At 42.4% G+C, this 26,578-nt stretch overlaps 1 protein-coding gene across 1 annotated transcript in view; it reads left to right on the top strand.

Annotated features, from left to right (window-relative positions):
• FLT1 (fms related receptor tyrosine kinase 1) overlaps positions 1-26,578 on the top strand; it is a 128,860-nt gene that overhangs the window by 68,613 nt on the left and 33,669 nt on the right. The window contains exons 12-16 of the mRNA XM_056858160.1: positions 2,655-2,945; positions 8,972-9,118; positions 11,123-11,254; positions 17,686-17,792; positions 19,149-19,284. Coding sequence (XP_056714138.1) covers positions 2,655-2,945; positions 8,972-9,118; positions 11,123-11,254; positions 17,686-17,792; positions 19,149-19,284 — 813 coding nt within the window. The remainder of the gene's footprint in view (positions 1-2,654; positions 2,946-8,971; positions 9,119-11,122; positions 11,255-17,685; positions 17,793-19,148; positions 19,285-26,578) is intronic.

The raw sequence follows: 26,578 nt of genomic DNA, 5'->3' as shown, positions 1-26,578 counted from the left end.
CGACCCTGGTATTCCTTGAAAGACTCCCATCCAAATACTAGCCAGGGTCAGGGCTGAGAGTGTGTGACTGGCGCACGGTCACCCAGCAAGTTTCCATGGCACGAGTGGGGATTTGAACCTGGGTTTCCCAGGTTCTACTCTGACACCTTAACCACTACACCATGCTGGCTCTCCCAGAGAAATAATTAGCAGCTAATTATTACCCATGAGATTTGCTGGTTTTATTCTAGTAAACAAAAAGCAATTGCCATTGAAAACGTATTTTAGACTAAGATGCATCACTTGAGAATGTTATCCATGCTTGAAAGAAAGTAGCTAGCAGCCATTTTAAAATCAAGCACAGTATGAACAATGCAGGATTTATATGCAAATTATAGATGGAGGAGATCCAGCAAACAATGTAAATCTCATTTGTAAACTGGCCTTAGTTTTTAAAAAAATGCAAATATGGTATGGCCCACAGGTATTAGGTATCACTGGTGGATTGAACCAGTGTCAAGCTTTTGATATGAGAACACTTTGAATCTGATCAGATGAAAAATCACCATTTTTAAAAAAGTTTATTTCTGGCAATGTAAATTTCCTCTGACCATCGCTCTGGCCTGTTTTTTCTGATGTAAAAGAAGCCCATATATTTTCTGTTTGCACAGCATCAGGCAGTTAGCAACTATTTACACCTGATAAAGAGTAATTGAACAGCTAATTATCATCCATCAATCTTCCTAGTTTAGAATTAGACAATTAGAATTAAACAGAGGTGGTCTGATGTTAAGAACATGTGAACAATGTAAATTTGCCCTGACTATGCGCGCATTCCCTGGGTGGGGGGGGGGAGAGTCGTTTGGAGGCGGTGTGACCCTGTGACCACTTATCATGGTATAAGGGGCACTTATGCTGGCACAGGGGCATTTCCGTTAGCGCCTGGGCGCTACGGAGTTGCGCAGGGCTCCCCAGCCAGCAAATCCTCTCTAGGAACTAAATCCTGGAAGAGAACGGTGGCACCAGTGTGGGGGTGGTGGTCCCAGGGCATTCCCAGGATTGGAGCTGACTTCAGTCAGCTTCCTAACCCCTTCCAGCCTGGGAATGCCCCTCGCTTCTGTGGCAGGAGCTATGACACCTTTTTTGGTGTCGTAGCCCCGCTGTTTTCAATTGGGGCATTTTCACCATTTTTGCCTTTTTAATTTTTTTTAAAAAAAGGCTTTTTAATCTCTGTGGCAACCGGGAAGCCTCTGAGGAAGAGGCGTGGCTTTGCCGCTCCCGGCCACCATGAGTCCACCACCTCCCCCAGAATGGGCTTCCCAATTCTACTCTATTCCTTCTGATGTAAAAGAAATGGAAATGAATAGAACCAATGGACAACTCAAAGCCGCCACTACATAATGTCATAATGAAGAATGAATTTATTTGAACTTCAAAGGGTTATTCCTGTAAAGATCATTTCATAATGCATGGGAGGGAAAAGGCTATTATCTCAGAAATAGTTCATACCCTAGTGGCCATTCAATACCAATTTGCTGTTCCCTATTAATTTAATATTTCTCGAACTATTTTAAATAAACAGAATTGCACCAAGGGTTAGTTGTACTCTGCTGGAGAATAGTTGTGATTTGTTCTTTAATGCTGGACTGTCTTTCCAGTGTGAATTCTGAGTTAAATGATCATTCATAAGGTTTGCAGGATGTATATATTTGTTCTGATGCAATGGTCCTTAGGCAGATTTATATGCTAAAAGCATTCCCTGTCTATTGCAAATGCTTGCATTCTAAAAGGCTTGGAAACAACACTAAACACAGGCTTGCCAGGCCCCGCAGTTTCACCGGCGGGAGCTTTGCGGGGCTGCGGCGGACGTGCACGGCGTGCACTCGCACCCTGTGCGACGCACCTACATCACTTCCTGGTCTACCCGAAAGCGATGTGGACGCTCTAGCGATCCCGGCCGAAACTCTATGGTTTCCATAGAGTTTCAGCCGAGGTTGCCAGAGCGTCCGCGTCGCTTCCAGGTAAACCTGGAAGTGACTCGCGTGGAGTGTGTGTGCGTGCTGTGCCCGCCGGCCCTCAGCTGAGGGTTGCCCTCAGCTGGCCGGCGGGCAACCCGGTGGATTAGCGGGATTTTACCCGCCACCACCAGGCACCTGGCAACCCTATACCACACGTTATAGCAAATTATGTCGAGACAGGAAGATAGGCGAGGGTGTGAGCTCACAGACTTCCAAGGCTTGCTCCTTTTTGGGAAGTTTTTGGAAGTCGAGGTCTTGCAAGTTTTTGAGCTCACATGTTTACCCATCCTGCTTCCTTGACTCATAGCTCAGGAATTAAAAGTTTTTGCAGTGCACCAGAGTTTGTTATTTAGTTCTGTTTGGACATGTGGAAGTGTATCGTTTCTAACCTGCGCCCAAGGGAAGGAGGGAGCCATTCCCACAACAATAATTTGAAGGGGACCTCACTAAGAATGTGCCTCTCCTGGGGGGGGGGCAACTCATAGGGCTAGACAAGTGTCATACTGTTGGTCATGCACAGCTGTCCTCAAAGTGTCCGCAGGGCAACCCTTTCATATGGATTAGTGTAGGGGAGAAGGACAAGGTGGTACCTCTAGAAAGTATATGTTTCTGAAATTTCCTCTGAATTAACACTGTCTTTTGATATATTTCTTACAGATGTGCCGAGTGGATTCCATATTAATTTAGAGAAAGTGCCCATCGAAGGAGACAACCTGGTGCTGTCCTGTTTAGCCAACAAATTCCTGTACAAAGACATTGCCTGGATTTTACCAAGAACAGTTAACAACCAAACGAGAGTAAAAAAGGCAGCCACCAAGGAGTATTCCATTGACCTCACCCTCACCATCAAGAACATTTCGCTTGAACATTCAGGCTCCTATGCCTGCAGAGCAAGGAATATATACACTGGCGAAGAAGTGCTTCAAAAGAAAGATGTTACAGTCAGAGGTGAGCACTGCAACAAACAGGCTGTTTTCTCACGGATCCACAGATTTATGGGCGCAAGGAATGATTGTACAACACAACACAATATAAAACACTAAAGGACTCTCTAAAAAGTCAAAGTTCTCTCCTATAATCTCGATTGATTACTGACTACTGTGATCCTCCAGAAAGTGGGAGGTTTGAACATAGGATGAGTAGCAATACAAAAAAAAAAAAAAGCAACCCAAACCAATCAAACAGCAAACCCCCCCATTCTGGGCTTCCAATTTGGCTCAGAGAGTGAGTGAGAGAGATTCCACTTTGACAAAGCTGTGGAAGTTTGGATTTGGAAGACTTCCCCACTCCCCGCACGCCGTTTTGTGTGTTCTGTTGTATTGTTCTTTGCTGTCTCCCACCAAGTGCTAATGAAAAACTTTGGACCCAGCTTCTCTTCGGCTTTAATGTTCGACTTCCTCCCAAGTGTCAAAGCTGCATAAACTGACAACTTTGTGGTGGTGGTTGTGGTTAGAAAACTGCCTGGCTTTGGTCAACATTGGACATTTGATAAATTAACTTTAAAGTACAGAAAGAGGATGGCACAGTTGGAGAGACTGACTGGACTACAGTGTGTGTTTTTTTAAACATTAATAAGATTTTTGTGGTTTTATAAATATTGCCTGCTGAGCAAGTTGTTGTGCTTATTTATTTGAAATTGTTTTTCTACATTAAATATATTAATCTTTTTTAAAAGCTACTTTTCTCAGGGAAGGCTCTGAGGATGCAGAATAAGAAATAAAAATGTTGAAATAAGGCACACCCCTCTTGTATTACTTACATGGAATAACCCTGTTCCTTCGAATACATAAATTGGGGGAACATTTCAAGTTGCCCTCTCATTGGTTTCCTTTCAAGTAAATAACAGTGCAGCTGTTAAAGGTGCGTTGACATCAATGGGGAAAACTCTTCCCTGGCATTAGAGGGAATAAATGTATGTGTCTCTTATTAGAAGAGAACTGCCATATATGCCTCTATTGACGAGGTTGCAGCCATCAGAGAAAAATGTTTAATGTATTTGTCCAAATCTAAATTTACAATGAGAAATATTAGGAAATATATGCACACATCTATTTCTCATTCAGATGCAAATGGTAATAGGATTTAACATGGGGATTTACAAATGACTAAACTACTGACAGAGAATTAAAGTAATCTAACCTTTTAAGCATTCATTTTTATTCTCTTTTTGTGATTTCATTTCAAGGTGTTTCTTATGTATTATAAAAATCTGTATAAGGAAGAAGTTACTATTTTTAATAGATCTGATAACTTTATTTTTTTACAATGCGTATCTATTATATTTGGGAGGGGGGGTTCATTTATGATTAATTATTATATAGAAATGTTAGCCGAGTATTTGCGGGTCACAATAGCGACAGCGAAAGTGGGAACAAAAGTGGCGTTGCCATTAAAAACAGAGAGGGACAACATGACAATTTCTTGTGCCTGAGAACTCCCCCACCCATTTCCTCCTTTAAGGTAGCGAGACGGTGTCCCCCCGCCAATCTTGTCGTTCACATGGGAATTGCTTTTGTCAAGTGTGAAAGGGTAAACAATGGCATTTCCACATCACGCCAGTTTTCGTGGAGCCTAAAATGCTTTGAAAACAATCAGCTACCTGGAAGTTGTCAGGGTAAAGAAAAGAATAATGGCTTCTGTCCTGGAGTTTCACCTATAGCCTTCTTGCGTACGGCAGATCTGTTTTCAATACTACCATGAGGGCTTCCAGCAACAATTTATGTTCTTGTAAAAGCAACTTTCTGGGGGTGCGTTGTTTTTTTTTTAAATATAGTTACATAGCCAATCCGATTATTAGTAACTACATTCCAGTAACAGCACTGTGTATTCTTGGGGGGTGGGGAAAACAGGAAAAGAGGGCCCCATCGCTCTAGAGGTTAGATGTAAGAACATGTTTTTATAGCGCATCTTGGGCTACAGTGACAGGACATTATGAATTTGTAATAGCTGGTGGAAACAAGACTTTAGGATTTAGCAGAAGAGAAAGAAATGAAGGAGCAAAAGTTGGATTCAATTCACCCAGTAGAAGAATAGGCATATGAGGCCTATATACAAACTGATGCATGGTTTAGAATGTAGTACTTGCTTATGAATTATATGATGATTTATAGCAAGTTGTCCTATGGGAAGAAAGGCAACCCAATCGTTCCTTAACTGAAATTGCTCAAAGCGGCAATAGTCATGAGCTGCTATGTTATAAATTATTGTCCCTGCATTGCTGCGAGGTATGAAAATATCTCAATAACATTGTGCAACAGGGCTTAAAAGGAAGTCTTTTGCACTGCAACTCATGCACAAACCCACCACAAATACTGATTATGTTTACTGCACTGGAAAGGAGTGAATGTGATTCTGTTCCACAAGACCTGTAATTCCCATATATGATGGGGAAAATAAGAATTGTAAATTAAATTTGTATTTCGTTTTTAAAACTAGTGTTAAAGTTCAGATGTGCATTTTAATGACTCTGAATCGGTAACTGAGCTGGTAATATAAGCTATCGCCTTAAAGAGATGCAAATGTTGGGGGGAGGGAAGAGCTGCATAAAACAAGAGGTCTAAACATGTTTAGCATTTCCCCTGTTGATCATATTTGAGTGGGGAGGGAAATGGCTTTTCTGTCTCAGGGTTTTCTTCTGTCTTGTTACTGAAAGCTTAGGATCAACAATACCTCTGTGACAGAGGAACTGCTACTCCAATGTAGCTTCCTTCATACTCCTGTGGACAGCCCACCATGAACTTCTCTTGTATGTGGGAGTTATATGGAGAGTTACTGTTGTTGACTGTGTGCAGAATTGGCTAAGTGGTTAAAACTGAAATCTAAGATAGATTTCTGCTGAATTCAAGTGAAAAGAGCCAGTCTGAGGAGCATGTGAAAAATCTCTGCCTAGTAAATACAGGAGTAGAAATAAGGGGATAACCATTTCTTGCTTTAATCAAGCATTTGAAAATTAGCCAGTTATGGCAACCATCATATTCAAAGTATGTGAAAAGTTATGCAAGAGAGTGTTTCTCAATGTGGAAAAATGTGTATGGCTATAAACAAATTAAAATTAATCAGAAATAACTTACAGATTGTGTGCCCTTTTTTTTCATGTTTTCACTGTTTTATCTCAAGTGACTTGAATATGCTGTTCTATAAGTAAGTTGTGGAGCCCAAGAATTACACATGGGGTCTTAGGTTTGGCATTCTATAGGCAGGCATATTTTCCTGTCTTCATAAACAACGAAACGTTTAGTTGCATCCTAATTTACTATGGTGTAAACATTTGTAGACGAGAAAGAAGCCACTTCAGTGAATGTATGAAATGTTATCCAAAGTTGATCAAATTACACAAACACACATACACGAGTGTAGAAGAAAAAACTGTGAACAGTAGGGGACAAATAGTGATGACATGCAAGAAGTATAGTCTGTGACACTTCTATGCAACACTTAAATGTACATGAAATAGCGGTGCTAAATTAATTTAACACCTACAATGGGGAAGAGAACTGTAGCGCCTATTGAGGTCTAAATAAATAGAATCAGACTTGAAGCTAAGATCTAACTGAGCATTTTCAAGGTTCAGACTTCTTTCAGTGCTCCTTTGTTGAAGAATGGTGACTTCCAGGTGAGCAGCAGACTGTTCTGCAACGTTGAAATGATGTCCCACTAGTTTATAGATATCGCGTTTTTGCGTCCATTTTGTCCTTTGTGTAGAGATTGAAGTGCTTGTTGTATGTAGACAACAGTGAGGCGTTGTGGGCAGATGACAGCATGTTGCATGATGGATGATGAGCAGATGAATGAGCCCCTGAAATGCACAAATGAAATGATGAATGGGCTACTGATAGGTAATGTTATTAGGTCCTATAATTGTGTTGCCTGAGTAGGTATGGGAACGGAATTTGCACCTAGATAAATTGCAGGGTCCGGTCCCTGGGCTTGTGCCTCTAGTAGGTAACCCCATTGTTGCTGTTGAGCAGGTGTTCTCCAGAGCAACATCTTTCTGAGTCCATTGAAGCCAACAGGCTTAGAAGGATTTTAGGACTGCACTGTTAGATGACTGCTAATTTGAAAGAAAATTAAATAAAAAGTCATCAAAATATGAACCTCCATGATCCATAGGTGGCAAGAAGTTGATTTATCTGATGGAGAAACATTTCAGGATAATTTTTGAAGAGGTGCTATATATCCAAATAACAGGGCACTACTTGCATTACATCAAGCATTTTATAATCTACTTGGATGCAAATTTTGACATAGGAATTTTATTCAGGATCTGAAATTATTTAGTTTTCTTGTTTTGTATCTAGGGTCATATATAAAATGATACTTTCTTGTTTCCTTAGAAAATGGGTTGTTCTTGCAAATAACTGATTTTCCATAATTGTTCGTCAGATGATATATTCTGGCCTCCTGCAAATAAAGGAAATAGCCATTGCAACAAGAAATCCAATGCTGTGCTTGATCTGGTCACATTAGAACATGCTATTTCAAAAAATGGGGAGGGGGGAATCTGATTGGTTGGTTTGCCAGTAAACGTTACTTACTATGGTAGTAAGCCTTCCATCTGAATCCTTTCTAGAAAGGACATTCAAAGAATGAAATAATTGTAACTGAACTGGGAATTCAGCGGAATCGACAACGTTTTGATTCCTGGATTTCCCGCCCCCACCCCTCAAAAATCTCCTGTTTTACGTGTGATCGGTTATCTTCCTGCAATTCAGTAATGATTGTGTCACAAACAGCACCAATAATAACAAATATATAAAGAAAGTTCTTTGCTATATGAACAGCCAAAAAAAGCTAAAGAAGAGAAAAATCAATTTATGGTGGGATAGTAAGATAAAGAGAGTCTTTGGATCAGACATGCCTCTTTTGACCTGGAGTGGACAGAGGCACCCTGTTGTCTGGAAAATCTGGTTAGGTGTTGAGCCAAACCTGACCATGCGGAGACACCATGGAAATCAACCTGATTCTATCTTTGGTTCATGTTGTACAGGATCAAACCACATCACTTCTGTATTCCAACATTCTGAATAACATCTTATTAGAACATGTTTAGTATAGGTGTGTGGCTTTGGGGATAAAAATAAAAGTTAACGCAATCCCAAAATACAATAAATAATCTGATCCAGATTTAGATTGTGGTAGTTGACGATTTACTGTTCTACTAAACCAAAAGCTAAAATCCTCAAAAGCCATCTTCTCCCTAGTTTACAAATAAGATCATGGGTTTTATTTATTAGACAATTATGTGCTCTAAAAATAAGTAATAATAATCCACACTGCAGACAGAAAATACTCTGTTGTATCTCTAGGAAATAGACTCTTTAATAACAATAACAAGTTTTATTGTGGCTGTTAACACATTTTATCCTGGGAATAAAGTTCTGTATTCTCCATAGATTCTTCGTGTAGAATTCAAGTGGATCTTTCCTACCTCTCCCTCCCCCACTGCAGCCCACTGTGTTCTCTAAAATGCTACTTTTGAGGGTGAGGGGGCTCTTGGGGACAGCATATGAAGCTCTACAATGGGATGGGGAATTGGTGATAATTGCCCTGCTCCCAAGCATACAAGGACCCCTCTGCTCTGGAAGAAACCACTGGATCTGATCCATGGCCTTTGATTAGAGGAAGGCACTAGCCACCTCTCACTAGCTTGGACTGTTTGTGCTGTGGTCCCTATCATTAATAACGATCATTGACCCTAAAGCAATACTGCCTAAAAAAGGAAAATCTATGTAGCTTGTGGTAGGTGGATATTCTTTTCCATATATCTTTTATTGGCCCTCCTTCTCTTTGCTCAAAAAGGACAGATGGCAATATCATAAAGCATTTTATTACTTAAATTTTTATCATTTTTGGGCCAATATGACTTATAAGAAGCTTAGGACACATTGGGGCGAGAATAGGGCAAGGTATTTTTTTTTTTTTGTGTGAATGTGGCTATGGGAATGTACTAATTGATCTGTCCATGTGTTTTGTAGCTCAGGAAGCACCATTTCTGTTACGGAACCTCACTGATCAGGTTGTCAACACCAGTCACTCCGTTACTCTGGAGTGTCTTGTTCATGGTCTACCAGAGCCTCAAATAACCTGGTTTAAAAACAACAAAGAGATACAGCATCAACCAGGTAAGTGGACCTTTTGCCCATGTTTATTTCTGCATACCATATAACTTTGCTCATATTTCATTTTAATAATTCTGAGAGTCAGATGGCTGCCTCTCTGTGCAGATAGGGTGGTTTTTTTGGGGGGAGGGATTTTGGAAGCCAGACGGGAACTGTGTGGTGATTTATGTTCTGATCACTCTTAGTGATATGAGTTGGCTTGGCACTAGAACCAGCCAAGACATTTTGATACCCCACTTTTCTTCCCAGAAAAAGGATCCAAACTTACAATAGCATTCTTCCCTCTTCAGTTTAATTCTCACAGCAACAACCCTATGAGGTAGGTTAGGCTGAGAAAGTATGGCTGGCCCAAGGTCACCCAGTGAGCTTCTGTGCCAGAGTGGGAATTCAAACCTGGATCTTCCAGATCCTAGTCTGACACCTTAACCACTACCCCGTGCTGTTGTTTGCTGCATCCAGTTCCAGGGTAGAGCCAGTCAGCTGAAGAAGCAGAGTGTTAGTAGTACCATACAGCAAGCTTTTACTCTCATCCAGTATACTAGAAAATGGCACCTTTCCCCAAGGTACACCCTTACAGCACTTCCTTTGTTCTTGCTAAAGTCACTGGAGGAAGCGCCATGCTTTTACAAAGGAAAAAAAAACCCTTCAAGAAGTGTTTTGATACAGTATGATGTCAGTAAATCCCTGTCCAAAGAACCTCCCTATAAAAGAGACTCTACAACCTCCATAGCTCCAGTAGTTACTATTAGGCCCTGAGTTGGTACAACAGCAGTAACAGGGACTGCTATGGCAGTGTCGCTCTGAGAATTTAACATGACATAACTATGTTAAGGTGGGGTTTTAGCTAGAGTGGGGCATCCTGGTTCCTCAGTACAGATGCAACACTATACTAGGACACATCTCCTCATCAATAGCCTGTGATTTGATTCAGAATCCTTGGGAGATACCAAGGATGAGTGTTGCCCATCGCCATCAAAAGCTCCCTGACCATGGAGAACCAGCATATCACTGATAAACATTTTGGCCTAGCTTTCTCCCAGAAAAACTAGTTTTCGGTGAGCAGAGGATTGGTTTTTATGCTTGGGATGGTAATTTATATGCTTAGGATGGTAATTCAGCAGCGGTATTGCACACCTCTTATAACAATCTAGTTGCAGAGGGAAAAAACCTCTTTGCTAGTTGAGGGAGGTCAGGGGGCACCCACTCAAGCAATACTCATTTTAAAAAGCAGCACCAGTTCCCACCAAAGTAATTGCTAAATCTCAGACTTGCATCTCCTTTACTGGTTATATTCCAAGAAGTGTGTCTCATCTAATAGGCACCAGCTATCAAAAACCATCCAGCAAGCAGCTTCTAGCCATTAACATCCATTACAGAAATATTTTTAGCTATTAAGTATATATCATATCCATACACTAAGTAGAGTTGCCAGGTCCCCCCAGTCACCAGCGAGGGATGGGGGGTAGGTTTGCCAGAGCTAGGTTGGGAAACTCCTAGAGATTTGGGAATGGAGCCTGGGGAGGACAGGGACCTCAATGGGGAACAATGCTATAGAATCCACCCTCCAAAGCAGCCATTTTCTCCAGGGGAACTGATCTCTGTAGATTGGAGATAAGTTGTAATTCTGGGGGATCCCATGCCTAATACTAAGAGGGCAACAGCTCTTTCTTATAGAGTGGGCTATTCCATTGTTGATTGCTTTTGGTTTGGAGCACAGGGTTTCTCCAGAAGACAGCTGTGTCACAGAGGTTCATATGCCATTTTGAATCATTCCAAATGGGGAGGGGCTGTGGCTCAGTGGCAGAGCATCTGCTTGGCATGCAGAAGGGCCCAGGTTCAATCCCCGGCATTTCCAGTTAAAGGGAGCGGGCAAGTAGGTGATGTGAAAGACCTCTTCCTGAGACCCTGGAGAGCCGCTGCCAGTATGAGTAGACAGTACTGATTTTGATGGACCAAAGGTCTGATTCAGTATAAGGCAGCTTCATGTGCGTTCATCTCATTCTACAGGTATTATATTAGGGCTAGGAAGCCGGAGCCTACTGATTGAAAGGGTGCAAGAAGATGATGGAGGGCGCTACCGCTGTGTGGCTGCTAACCTGAAAGGAGCGGTGGAAAGTTCAGCCTTTGTCACCATACAAGGTAAAGCATTTCATGCAAAGAACCGTCGATTGCATCTGATTTTATTTTTTCCCTCTTTGACCCTCTCCTGAGTTACCAGTTAACTTTTCATAGTGGCGATCTTGCTCCGCCTGGGGGAACAGGTAAAATGGCTTTGTTGACCGTGTGTGATATTTTTGAAACAAAGCCTTAACAAGGGAAATGCACTAGGTCAAAGAGGAAGCCAAAGGGAAATGCTAGATCAGAATTTGTTTATACTGACTTGAAAATAAGCTTTGCTGCAAACCAAGAAAAGTAGGGTCAGGATAGAAGATGAGTATATATTTAGCCTCGCTGAAGACATTACTCTGCCAGGCTTCCTGTTTCAGGCTGTTAGGAACATGTTTGTCATTTTTTGTGACTTTCATTTCAGTACATTGTGGCAAACCCATCTTAAGGTTGGTCCAAGAACTCTAACTACATTTTGGAGTTATTTGCTGTTATATTCTCATCTTCCGTATCTGTCTGCCTTCCTTGTCTGTCTGCCTTCCCCTCCTGAACTGGTTTGCCAGTAAGTATGGTACAATTGTCAAACAGAGAAGTAGAAGAAGGTAGGGCGACCTGCATCCTGTGACTTGGGAAACAATGACACTTCCTGCAAGAACTGCATGAGTTGTAGCCCTGCCTCAGGAAGCCATAAGTGCCTTTTTGACATCAGGTCCAGTAGCACCTTAAAGTTTTCCAGGGTATACGCTTTTGGGAATCAAAACTCTCTTTGTCAGATATAGAAACTGATGAAGGGAGCTGGTACTCTCAAGAAGCTTTTACACTGGAAATCTTGTTGATCTTTAAGCTGCTATTGGACTTGAATCTTCCTCTTCTACTGCAGGCCATCATGGTGGCTACCCACCTGAAACTATCTTTATGACATCAGTAGCCATTACTCCAATCTCCACACTCATCTCAGTTTTGTTTGCATACCCAACAACATATCTCACACTAAGAAAAGATGCAATGATTACTTAACTGGCCAGGAAGTAAAAGGGTCAGGAATGAATGCCGGCCTAACAAAGTGAGCAGCAACCAGCATAGCTTCTGACTGGAACCACAATTGAATGACAGTGCAGAACTTAAAAGATGGGACACACTCCCCAAACTATGGAGCAAGCAGAAAAGAAAGTTGGTTCACTGCACATGAACCTGTGGATCACATTCGCCCCACCTGTAGACCACATTTCTATGTGTATTTGCACTAATTGGTGGGCATCTTACAAGCATTCCACGGGAACGGGATACAGATGAATAGGACTGAAAGGAAGAAGGGAAGGAGATAGCTAATATAAGGTGCAGATGAAGATGGGGAGGATAGGAGGGAGGAAGGAGCAAAGGTAATAAAAATGGGACAAGATGGAAATTGGCACTTTCCCATATTCATATACACTCTATCATGAAAGTCATGTTCCCATAACTTGGTAGGCATCTCATTTGTTAAAATGACCTTTTAGTATATTACAATTTTATTTATTTATTCATACACTGTTTTTCCCCTTACTGGTTACAGAGTAAGGATTTGAACAGGCATCTCCTAGATCCTAGACTGGTTCTCAGCCATGTCAAATAAACCATTACACAGACTAGCACTTTCACTGTTTGACAGTGAGAGCCACTATTTATTTTATTTTATTAGATTAGGTTTATACCCCACTCTCTTTCCCGGCCAAGGCTGGGCTCATATATCAGTTTTAAATATATAAATGTTGAATACTCTAAGTTCCAGAGCAGATTCTCAGGGATGCCTTTGTTTGCTTATAACCATTTTGAAGATTGTCCATGAATTCCTGCATTCTGCTTCCTGTTTTTAAAAATATGGTGTTGATCCTTACAAAGGCTTATGTTTTATCCTGTAGCAGATAGATATGAGCTCTTAGTGAGGATTTTTCTAAAAAAAGGGGGGGTTGAATCTCTACGTAATCACCACTTTTGAATGTCTACCTTATACAGTTGCTTTCAAAGAATGCTACACATTTGGTGAGACAAGAATTCCTTTTGTAGAAGCAATGTTGATTTTTCCTCAGAAAGGTTTGCTCCTCTACATACTAGCCTTAAAAACACTTTCCAACAACACCATGGACAGGTGGCTTTGAGAAAAGTGCTGTCTCTCTACTTATCAAGGGAAACCAGAGTATACTTAATTTGCCTCAGATGGCTTTTGTGAGGATGAAATGAGATAGCCTGACCTTTATGAAGGAAGGGAGGGTTTAAACCTTGAAATGTAGGACCACAGAGAGGTCCTGAGAACAAGCAATAATCCAATTATCACTATGCAAATCCTGCCTTCAGAGGTTTGGTGGGTTAATGTCAAGAATGGTGTGGCATAGGGTTGCCAACCTTCAGGTAGAAGCTGGAGATCGCCTGCTATTACAACTGATCTCCAGCCAATAGAGATCAGTTCACCTGGAGAAAATGGCCGCTTTGGCAATTGGACTCTATGGCATTGAAGTCCCTCCCCTCCCCAAACCCCGCCCTCCTCGGGCTCTGCCCCCAAAACCTCCCGGTGGTGGTGAAGAGGGACCTGGCAACCCTACTGTGGCAGGAACTCCTTCACTTCTTCAGAATGTGAACAAAGGGTTTGGAGGCTCACTTTAAAAAGGTGTCACGGTCATCTGAGCTAGCCAAGACCCCACAAAGAAGACATTAATCTTCCCTCTTTTCTTTGTCAAGAATGATGCTGATATGTACAACAAATTGCTGGATGCCTGAGCAGAACTGAACTAAATGCCTGGGAAATCATATTACAAACCAATTCCAAACCTTTCCCCCTTGCTTTCCCACAGAATGTTGTTTTGCCCTCAGTTGAGACTACACTATGAGACTGGCAGGCAGGAGTTTCCACAAAAGTCACACGCATTATTGGGACAGAGTTACAAGGGTAGAAAATGAATTTGACTTTGAAAATGTTTAGTGAGTGTTACTGGAGTTACAGAGATGGGATATTTTGATTATAAGCTATCTTTGAAGGGTACTCAGAGACTTCTAATATGTTCCAGATCTGGAATGTTTGCGAGACTTCATTTTGTCCTTCGGAATTATTATTTTTCTGTTGGCTCATTTCAATTTTTTTGAGGTTTGTCCAGCCATGACCTTGCAGGCCCTGTTATATGTCCCTTTTCTGAGAGAAACTGTGGACTGACAACTTGTTGTTCAAGGCAAAGTGCTGACAGAAGGTGCAACAGTGCCTCAGCAAGTGAAGGTGAATTAGAATAGGACCACCTGCTTTCGTATGAAACTGTCTGTCAGTTAAGCTCTGTTGCGGAGGCTCTACCTTTAGAGGTCACCAAAAGAGAACATTCACTGTCTCAAGAATTCCCTCCCTTCAGAAGCTTACCTGGCAAGAAGGCGGGAGAGTTTTAGACATCAGGTGAAGACTTCCCCACCCCCTTTCACTGGCAACACTGTCAATACAATTGGGCTGAGCTACAGTGACCTTCAATTTAATCAATTTCTTTGCTTAAGTCCCATGGTGCTCCACACTGAACAGATCTGATAGATTTACTGGTAACACTTATGCAGATTAGGAAAATAATAATGGAATGCCTCCTCCTCCGTCTTCTTCATCGTCTTCGTTGTCGTCTTCATTGTCTTCGTCTTCTTCGTCTTAAGATTTTTGTTTGTTTGTTTGCTCAGGCTTTGGTTGATTAGTTTGCTTGCTTCCCCGCCCCCCCCCCCAATTTTCTCTTAATCTTTGCCTTGTAATTTTCCTGCATTTTGTGCTGGCTTTATGGCAACCTTGTGATACCTTTAGATGTTTTTGTGTTGCTAGCAAACTATTTATTTCAGACTGTTGTAACTGTAAACTGGCAGCCTAAAGAGTCTGTGAGATACAAATCAAACAAATAAATGTCACAGGGATTCCCCCCCCTCCCTCAGCCTCGCCTTACAGCCCAGCCAGTTTTCCCAGAACAAAATCCTCACAAAACTCCGGGCGTTTGTTGCTCACCATTAACCTGCCTCTTCCCAACTCATCACTGATGCCTTAAACTCAACTGATTTAAATCATCCAGATTACCTGAGTGTCAAATTTATAAGCACAACAAAGCAGTAACTTGAAAAGGCCTCTAATTGCATCCCTAAGGAGAGTTACCCCAGTCTAAACCCATTCATTTCAATGGGCTTAGATTGGAATAACTCTCCTTAGGAATGCACTGTAAGAGTTCAAACCCAAAAGACACTGGTAGTTAAAATAAAAATATATTTATTGCAAAGGAAATCAGAAATTATTTAACTTGGAAGGAAATATTTCTACAGCTGGGTAAAAACATACTTAGGTAAATGCCTTTCCACTCTGGCGAAGGTGGATACCAGATAAGGTTCTCCCAACTTATATTATTCCAAGAGTCCTTTTGCTTCAAGGAATTTCAGATGGCTTAAGTGTCCCAGGATAGGTAAAGATAGATGAACACCATTTTCCCCAAGCATATTAATCCCAGAATAAAGAAAAAGGGAGAAAACAGAAAACCTACTCCATGTTCAGCTAATTCCTTTAATTTTCTAGGAGTTTTCTTTAATAAAGGAAATTGGGTATTTCAGAGAGAAGGGATGCCCAACTCTCTCCCATGGGAATTTGACCAGTCTTTGACTATGCAGTGTCCAGAACAATTGATGTCACTCTGACGTCTCTGCACCTCAAACAAATGAGGAGAAATTTGAACTAAGGGCTTTCAAGTGTTGAGCAATTAATTAGACTCAAAGAAAACATATTAATGTTTCATCCCTCATAGGGCTGTCTCACAGGAATTAGGAAATTCCTTTCAAGCATGTACAGGCCACCGAGGCTGTTCAGCAAGAACATCTGGACAGGAAGTATGCAAAGGCAAAGAAGGCTTCTGCACTATAAACTTTGCTACTGAAGTGGAGGGGTTCTTTTTTGACATTTTAAAAATGGACAGTTCTCAGAGTAAGCTGACCCAGCTTTATGAATCCAGCCAATGTTTGTCTTAAGGAGAGGGGAACACAATAGCCATTGGGTGACATTCAGATGAATCAAAACTGGACTGGATATACCCCTGAACATGCTTATCTTTTATGTGAACTGGTTTTATTTGCTGTTTTGCAAAACTGACCGTTTATTTTAATGCTGCTTATTGTGACGGGCAGGTTAAGTTCTGGCTCTTCTAAGAGCAAAGGCTAACAGTCCATCCTTGGTCTTCTGTACAGTCTTGCTGTAAAGAGATTCGTTCCATAGCAAAAACCCACCTGAGGTAGCCCATTCCCCTTGGAGCTGTTGAGAAGTGTTTTCCTGCTCAAATGGTCATGTGCTTCGAGGGGGGGGGCTCTCCTTCAGTTCCTTCATCACTACCAATGGAGCAGGTTCCTTTCCATTGGGCTCATAATTTCTTTGCTTTAACGACTTGTATTGTGTGTGTGTGAAGTGCTGTCAAGTCGCTTCCAACTCATGGTGACCCTATGAATCAATGTCCTCCAAAATGTCCTCCAAAATGTCCTATCTTTGACAGCCTTGCTCAGATCTTGCAAATTGAGGGCTGTGGCTTCCTTTATTGAGTCCATCCATCTCTGGTTGTATTACGACTTGTATTACCTCTGAGGTAAACTTCTTCTTTGTTCTTGACAAAGGCCGTTACTGCACCAATAATTTACTGTAGAGTATCCCCAGTGTCAATCCATTAGGTTTGGCAGCAAATCCAGGTTTTTTGTCTGCATGCTGCCTGCCTCTTTCCAATGTTTCACCCTGTCTGCATTTTTAAAAGAAACAAACCATGTGTTCCCAGGAGTCATGTCATTCATGACATCCAGGATGCTCCCCTTCTCTTCCTCCCCTTTTGGTTTTCGGGCACCAGGAGAAACCACAATGGGCAGCGAGAGCGCACCCTCGAGTCAGCAGCCGGGTGAGCAAGTGCAGCAACAGCCGGTCAGTCTCTTCTTGTGCCTGCAAGCTGAAAGCGCTCGGGCTCTTAAGGTGCTTGTTGGGCGAAAACGCATGGTCACTTTTGCCTCCTTTATTCCCTGTTTCAGCCAGGATTCAGCCAGGATCGAACGCATGCATTTTCACCAAACGTGCATTCGATCCTGGCTGAATCCTGGCTGAAACAGGGAATAAAGGAGGCTAAAGCGACCGTGCGTTTTCGCCCGTTGAATGCCTGCTGCCCGAGACCAGTTTCGGCTTTCCCCCTCCTTTTCCTCCACTGGAGAGATCCACTCCTTCCTCCTCCTTCCTCTCAGTCTTCTTCCCCCTCCTCCTTCCTCCAAAGTCCCCTTGATATGATCAATGTCCCTTTAAATCAGCCCTGCCCATTCTCCCCCCCTACACACACACACCTTCAGGGCAGGTTCAGTGAAAAGTCATTAGGATGAAGCTGCTTTAAACTGTGTTCTGTCAACTTTTGTTGAGGACCAGATTTTTAAAGAAAAAGAAGTGGTAATTTTTTAAAAAAATGTTTGTTGCTTGATTTTTCCAGGAATTTCGGAGAGCTCAAACCTAGAACTCATCACACTGACGTGCACTTGCGTAGCAGCCACACTCTTCTGGCTTCTGTTGACACTCTTTATACGTAAGCTAAAAAGGGTAAGGACAAAGACACCAATACTTAGACTTTGTTGGTTTCCCAACTGCCATTTGCCCGTTTAAATGCTCCATTACGGTATCTCTTAGCTAGAAATACATAATTGGTGCATATACTTTATGCAGACTATCTACTACTTCATACTAAAGAGGCCTGGTTTTTCAGCCTACACAATAAGCCAAATTTAGGCATCTTATGCTGCAATCCTAAGGACATTTTTCTTGGCTGATGTTAAATATAATTTCAAACATTTGGTTAAATATAATTTGAACATTTGGTTATATCCTATGATTCCATTCCACTGCCAGCAGAGCTTTTCCCTGCCACAAGGAACTTTCTGCCAGCAGAGGAGTCTCGTTATACCAGTGGAAATCTCCTTACATAGAAAGTTCTGCCATTAGCGGAATACTGTCATAGGATACAACTCATTACAAATATTTTGCAGTCATATTAAAAATTGCCTGTCTGTATTTTTTAAGAAGATAAATGGTCAGGTCTTTATTTTCAAAAACTTGCTTTGGCTAGAAGGGGGTTCTCGGGTCTACTAATGTCTATCACTGATTTTATTTGAATGTCTTTGACGGCCACAGTCCCTTCAGCATAGAAAACAGTCTTTGCATTTCTCTCCAAAGCACAGATGGAGGCTGATCCTGTTCTTCTTTATTCAGAATTTAATACCTAGTCTCCATGGGAATCAGTCCCAAAAAAGTGACCTCTAGAGTATGCATCCTTCATCCTTCTAACAATGTAATAATTCTATTTATTTGTGATGAATCACTATGGAGAAATGATTGCGTAGGCAAGAGCCTACAGGGAAAAATGAATTCTTGAACATCTGAAAAATGTGGACGAAATATGTTACTGATGAGTGCTTTGAGGATTTCATTCAGGTCTTGCGCAAGTTTAAAAAAGCACATTTGGCTGTATTTTTGAACAACAACATTGACAGCTGAACTAGTTTGTTACATAGAGCAGCATTTTCTTTTGTACAGTGGCCTGCCAACGCTATTTTTAGAGGCTGGGGTTAGTCATTTTTCTGCAGACTGAAAGCACTGACTTGAGTCTCACTCACAAAGCAATTGTTTGAGGAGGTCTCCATATGGATTTGATTGAAGGAATCAAGCATGCAATATATATATGAGAGAAGGTGGTGGGAAAATAGTCATAATGAAAAAATGTTAACATGAAGCATCTTTAACAGATTGTACTTTGGAGTGTGAAATGTACATCCATATGGCGAGAGGAGCAATTGTCCTATCTAATTAACCTACCATCTTCCTGCATAAAGCCAGGGGAACCTGTCTGATATTGCTGTATCTTTTGCAGTGACTTGGGAATGTTTTTAACTTATTTTCTAGCCTTATTCCTCTGAAATAAAGACAGACTATTTATCAATCATAATGGATCCTGAAGAAGTCCCCTTAGATGAACAATGTGAACGACTTCCTTATGATGCCAGCAAGTGGGAATTCGCCCGGGAAAGGCTTAAATTGGGTAATATATTTCTCACTGTATGATCACGTGGGAATATTGGGTCAGTGATGACAAAAGAGAAGTTTCTCATTAGAGCTCCATGCTGGCATTGGTATCAACCATGGATTCGCTAGCTGGGAAGTAGATTCAGCTTTTAATGGAGGGAGGCAATTTTTAGTTGATCGGGCTGAGACTCATCCTGAGGGCACAGTTCATGGAACATGATCCATCCCTTTCTTGTATATGTGTGTGTAAAGTGCCATCAAGTCGCTGCTGACTTACAGTGGACCCCGCATGGGGTTTTCAAGGCAAGAGGCTAGCAGAGGTGGTTTGCCCTTGCCTTCCTCTGCATAACAACCCTGCTGTTCTTTGGTGGTCTCCCATCCGAAAACTAACCAGGCCTGACCCTGCTTAGCTTCTGAGATCTGATGAGATCAGGCTTGCCTGGGCCATTCTTGATCTGGTACACAACAGAACGGAGTTCCTGGATTTGGTGTGCAAGAGCCTCCATGCCTGGGCTCTGTGTAGCTAGGATCTCTAAATGCATGGAGGTTAAGTGTGAGAACCTTAAACACAGTTCTGACCTCCCCCAATGCCTTCATTTGTCCCTAGAAGAACGGCTGAACAGGGCTTGGATCTCAAGATTACATCCCTTAATTGTTACAACTCTTCCATTAAGCAATCATTTTGTTATTGAGCTGCTTTAAAAATAACTTTCAATGGAATTGTTTCTATCTGGCTTTTGCAGAATGTATTTACAATCCAGATGCAGAGAACAAAGTCTCTGTGCAGTTTGCTCCTGCCTTGTGTGAACCTGGGCACTGCTTCAAAACTGAGTAGCAAGTGAACACATTTTGCCCAGAGAGATAAGTCACTCCTGTGCTGGAATGTCTAGCATTGTGGGGGTTCATACCTGTGTCCACATGTGAACCAGGTACAGGTGTGCCTAGAATCCTGGAAGCAATTAGCCAAACCAGAGTGTGAGCCTCCAGCACATATGGGTATCGGTAGTTCTGACATCATATCTTAACTTGTAGATGCAGTTCTTAGAGTAATGTTGGAAACAGCCCTCAAAATTTTTCTGGCCTGAAATAAGCACAGTGATCAAGGTGCTTTGTTCCAGATGTTCCTTTACAATCCATTCTACATTTCCATCTTCCCTTTAAAAATAAGTTCTGGTACTGAGTCAGTTTTGAACCTGAAATGCCTTTTCTTGACTGGCTTGACTCCTGAAAGTACACGACTTCGTTGCAACATCTTGCTGTTCGAGGAAGATATTATTAATTTGTAAATTATTTTTATGCTGTCTCTCAGCAATTAGCTTTTGACAGCATTGCTGAGAGCCACCATGGGCCCCTGGACAAAGATTCCACCTGCTCCTCCTATATGACCCTTTTATGCACGGGTTGTTCTTGTTGCGGTCACCCCCTGACTCCTTCAGGGCTTCTTTTTAAGTACACATGTATTTTCTGACCTTCAGAAATCACCTCGCTCTCCCCTTGCATTTCCTCTGCATTTTCAGGATGCTGTTTTACCCTGAGTTTAAAGTCTGCCTTGATCACAAATTGAAAGCTGGTCCTGTGCATACTTGTCACTTTGGTTTTTTCTCCCAATACCCATTTGTACTTCTCCCTTCAATGTATCTGTCAACCTCAACCAACCCCTCCCCTGGAAACAATTATCAAGTGCACTAGCGAGAGAATAATGCTGAGGCTGCTGGTCAGTTTCACAGCGAGTGTGGGTCAGTTTCAGTTCTCAGCAGGATGGAACAGAGCTGGGCTGATTTGCAACCCTCCCCTTATACACGTCCTCTTATAGCAGGGGTGGGGAACCTTTTTTCTGCCAAGGGCCATTTGGATATTTATAACATCATTCGCGAGCCATACAAAATTATCAACTTAAAAATTAGCTGACCAAGCCCCAAGCAGACAGCTGCCCCAGATTCCCCCCCCCCCCAGTGTGGGCAAGCAGACAGGCATCCAACCGGTGGCGTACTTGCCCACCTGGTGGCACAAGATGGTCTGTTGCACCAGCCGGGCATAGCCGTCCAGGCACACGTCGGAGTTGCTCCTGCTCCGCATGGTCGGGGCCAGATTCTACAGCCAGCTCCTGCTACCTCTGCCTGCAGAGATGAAATGAGGACATACTGGCTAAGAACTCGCCCCCGTGCATTCTGGCCCTGCCCCCTTTAACCCTGCCACTGTTGCCACTTTCACCCCCAGCCCTCTTGTAGTACAGAGGGAATACAAGGTACTCCACAGCCCGGCTGGGAAAATATTAATACAGTTTCTTGGGTGGTCCTAGCAGCTCCACAGCTCATGACTCTTCTGCAATGGGGGGGGGAAACGGTTTCTTTTCTCGGCAAAACATCCTCCTTGAATAGCGGCTATTCCTGTCCGCGGGAGGGGGTGGATCACCAGTCTTAGATCCTTCTATGGTAGAGATCTGCCAGGACCCACGAAGGGCCAGACCAAATGATTTCGCGGGCCTTAAATGGGCCCTGGGCCTGACATTCCTCACCCCTGTCTTATAGGCATGAAAGCCTTTTTTTTTTTGCAAGTGCAACTACTGATGGAACAATGAATGTCACAAATGACCGTACAAGTGTTTTTATGTTCTTATGACCCTTGCACTGAGTTACACAGAAACAAATTGGTCTGGGGGGGGGGGGGTGGCGTGTGGACCCTTCTTTGCTTTGGCTGTAAAATGGCCACTCAGCTCAGATCAAATGAAAGAATCCTGCTGCTGGGGTGGTGGGGGCTGGTGACGTATTTTTTAAAAAATACACTCCACTTCAGCTAATTACAAAGCAGCGTTTTCAGGGGGGGATGGATTCATGCATGGTTCAGAAGCTCCGCATTTTTGCTGGGGATGCATAATTGATCACAAGGTATTTCTGGAATTTCTTCAGGGCATAGTGTTTCGAGAATTAGACTGCAATTACTGTGCAGTTAGAGAGCAGCAGATCCAGTGGAAACAGACCATGGGTAATCTGAATGTAGCATTCAGGGGCCTTCTAGCTGACTTGGGCTCTGGGAATTGTGTCGCTCCAGGCTCCTCCCTCTTGGTAGCCCTGCTTTTGAGAGGCTAACAAAGCAATAACAACACAATGGGTAAAAAGCAATTAAAACACAAACAAGCAGCAAGTAATAATTTTTAAAAGTCTTTTAAACAGCAATGAAATACATAATGAACTAAAACTCATTGCAGCTGATGAATACAACAGGAAAACAGCAGTGTTGATTAAACAGGATTGTGGTTTAAAACGAGACTGTAAAAATCTGCTGTAGGTAATCTAACCATAAAATACTGGGAAAGCAAAACCACTTTCACCCATTACCTAAAAATTGAGAAATGTCAGCAATTGGCCGCAGGGACGGAGGTATGGTGATACTACTGAGAAGGCCCTGTTCTTTGTGGCTATTTACTTTGCTTCACTGGAAAAGGGCACCTGCAACACTTCCTTTGATGCGGATTTTAGTGTTTGGGCTTCTTCACATGGCGAGAGGTAGTCTGTAAGATGCCACGTTATTTGTGTTTTCTGGCTCCCTGGTAAACGTGCATTTCCATCTTCCCTTTGAACCTAAGTGTGGGTACTGAGTCAAGCAGGGGTTCAGACTTGAAATGCAGCAAGTACGTATAAGTCCATTCCGTCTAAGGAGCTGAGGCAGAAACTTGGTGTGGAAGCAGATTTTAATCCTATCAGTTAAATGTGAAAAAAATTGGCATAAACAAATAAGGAATGTGGTGATCATGAATGAAAACCAGATTCTGCAAAGCTGGCTGGGTACAGTGTGTTTGTGAAACCCTCTCCTTCCCAAGTCCCAGCTACATGGGAGTCAGCCCAACCTCTCATTGACCTTGGCAGCTGCTACAGCTATTATCTTGCAAATATGACATGTTCTTGGGGAGTTTCTCTTCGGAGTATTTTTAGTCCCACAGATATTATAGGCATGCCTTCCCTTTCCACCTATTTTATTTCCATTTTAAACCCATGAACTGTAATTAATTTAAAAAACAATGGTTTCTAAAGAAGAACCCATCTTGTGCTCCTATCATGTTATTGATGGAAATGTCCATAAGGCCAGTCTCCTCCATAAACATCTGTGAGTGTAATACTGGTTTAACTGCCATTGCTTCTTCCAAACTAGTTATAGATCTGTAAGGGTGTTGAGAGAATTCTCTGCTAGGCATTCCAGGGGCCCTTCATTGATCTCTTAACTCCCCGGAGGTAAGGAAATTACTGTTAAATGACCGTTGGAAGTGTAAAACAGGCTCTTCTGCTGTGTTCCTAAAACCTGGGTCTCTCTGGACACATGAACACATGAAGCTGCCTTATACTGAATCAGACTCTTGGTCCATCAAAGTCAGTATTGTCTACTCAGACTGGCAGCGGCTCTCCAGGGTCTCAGGTGGGGGTCTTTCACATCACCTACCTGCCTAGTCCCTTTAACTGGAGATGCCGGGGATTGAACCTGGGACCTTCTGCATGCCAAGCAGATGCTCTACCACTGAGCCACGGCAGTTCGAATGACACCAAAAGAAGTTCTACCTTCAGCCATGACCAGATTACACTGTTTCAGTAGAAGCAGTGTGTGACCATGGCTGAACCAACAGATGATATGACCCCAGCGAGCACTCCATTGTGGAAGGCTTAACCTCTAATCCCCAAAATGGTTTGGATTGAGGATTCACAAAAGAACACCTTCACCTATATGAGCACCACACCCTGGGCTCTGAGATCTTCTCCTAAGCCATTTTGAACATTGTATAGGGGAAATGTGGGAGAAGCTGAGTGCAGACAAAACATAATCATACAATTAAATTAATGAGTTTTCCCTGAAACTAAACAGAGCTTCAGAACACAAATAAGAATCAGTCTTGGTACTTATTTAAAAATGTTCATTAAGCTTCGATGATCGATTGCTATCCTTATCTATAGTCACGCTGGAGGGTAGTGGGGCACACAAACACCATTTTAAAATTTTAAATTCTTCTGTCTTCCAAAGCTGTACGCTCACACTTTCCACTGCTTGAGCACATGCCTCTTATATTTAAAAAAAAAATCCCAAAGCTGACGTGGCTGATTAAGCTTCCATTAACATAGCAACGGGGACAGATATGGAGACTGCTAGCACTAACACAGCGTCAGCCATCTTACAACAGGGACCCCCAACATTTTTTGTCTTGTGGGCACTTTTGGGAATTCTGACACAGGATGGTGGGCGCAACCACATAAAGGCCACTGGGGGAGGCAGAACCAATCACAAAGTAGTCACTGTAGGAGGCAGAGCCACACACACATGCAGAGGAAGCCCAAGTACTGGGGATAAGATGGGTATTTTTAAAAAAAATACACTGAAAAAGAAGCGTGAGAATAAAATTAACAGCTAGCACAACACATTATTTTAATCTGCACGGCTAACCAGATCTCCAGTGATCAAGCAGAAACCCTGCTGGACAAGATAGCCACCTGATCCTACCCACTTTCTAGGAACACTTGGTGGGCACCAGGAAAGGTGTTAACATCTGGGAGAAGATTTTGTCTGAAAGTCTCAGATTTCAAGGGAATCATTGTCAGTTTGACTGACGCCAAAAGAACTAGTCCCCATGTGTGTGGGGATTTGGACTGGATGACCCTGGAGGTCCCTTCTAGCTCTATGTTTCTACGATTCTAATAAAAGATCTGGAACTATAACAGTCTTGTCTTAGATGAGGTGGGCTCAAGTTCATGAAAACTTCAGCCTCAATATATCAGTTAGCCTTTAAGGTGCCCCAAGATTCTTTGGTTGTTTATGCATGGGAGTTTTACCTGGGGTTTGATGCTCACTCGACCCACACTTTTCTGTTGCAAATCCAAAATTTGTTATGCACCAGCAAAGTCACTGAGCTCATCCAGAATCCAGAATCCAGAATTGTCTCCCCGCCCTTTGAAAATGCTGCTTTATAATTGGCTGTAGTGCTTACTGTGAGAAAAACATCCAGCTCCCCTCTCCCCACCCCCGGCGAAAACCCAAGTGCCATTTTACAAAACAATTTCAAAAAAGGTACTGATTTCAGGAGAGATCAAAGAATGGGGTTATTGCAGGAATGGGAAGACCCGGGATTTGTGAAGGCTGGCCGCGAAGTCATCTCTAATGGACGGAAAACTCATGCATAACTCCAAGGAACAACCCAGACAGACCGGGGGCGAACGTGGGTGAAAGCACCCATGCATAAATGACCTTTGTTTTTTTCTTGCTGCATCAGGGAGATCCCTCTGGAATAACTGAATGTCAATGTGAGATCTGCCTTCAGTTACAGTGGAAAAGGGATTGCACCTTATACTTGTAATACAGCTCCTCTGTATGTGATTATCAGCTGAAGCTGCTGGGGAGAAGTTTTTTTTTTTTTTTTTGGTAGCTTATAAAGAGAGAAGAATTTGCTCCAAGATTTAAAATTTCCAGATATGCTGTACAAGTGCTTAAAAGCCCATGTTTGGCACCAAAATGTAATGTGACTAAAAACAGAATATTAGAAGGTTTTAAAAAAAAAAATCTGTGGCTTTTATGAGAGTTTTCCATGGAACTGAACTTCTTCAGATGGAAAACATATCTGGCATATATGCTGGTGCTGAATACCCTTGGGGTGTTTTTAGTGAGTACAGAGTGAGTTTTATAAATCGTTTATTCCAGTGTGCTAAATGGGCTCTTATTGGTCAAAACAGACACAAAATTCTCAGTCTAACAAAAGAGCTTTTTGAGGATAAGCTTAAAACTGCTGGATTTTCCCCCTGGCCAGCATGTGGGTCCTAAGGGCCCCATGGCAGCATGAAGTTCCTATGTTATACTCCCCCTTCCTACCAGAGCAGAGAAGGGCCCTCAGAGAAGTGGGAAGGCAGCTCTGGGGCAGGTGAGGAACCTTTGTCGTGGGGGCAGGAGTGGGGCCGGCCCAAACAAATGGGTGGGTTAAATTACCTACTTTGTAAGAAGCAATCTCTTTAAAAGAAGCTGACAAGAATTGGGGTCTGTGGCACCGTTTTCCGTTTACAGACCAGAACCCTCTGAATAGAGTTAAATAAACCAGCTGAATTACCAGTTCAGATTCTGAGTACTCTATAAACATAAGCATTACACACTTCAAGAGGCAGATTTTGAAAATGTTACTAAAGAGCAGTACATTTTCAGTTATTGAGTTTACTATTGTACTTCCATGATTATGAGAGGTACCACTGAGGTTTGCTGACTCAGGCACCAAAACGTCTGGGAACATCTCTGGGCAGGAGCTTCATAAAGACTTTATGGGTACCAAAGTCCATTCCTGTGCCCATAAGGGG

Source organism: Euleptes europaea, chromosome 12, assembly GCF_029931775.1.
Source record: "Euleptes europaea isolate rEulEur1 chromosome 12, rEulEur1.hap1, whole genome shotgun sequence".
Classification (NCBI taxonomy): domain Eukaryota; kingdom Metazoa; phylum Chordata; class Lepidosauria; order Squamata; family Sphaerodactylidae; genus Euleptes; species Euleptes europaea.
The sequence above is the reverse complement of the archived record's forward strand: the minus strand, read 5'-3'. Positions and strand labels throughout refer to the sequence as shown.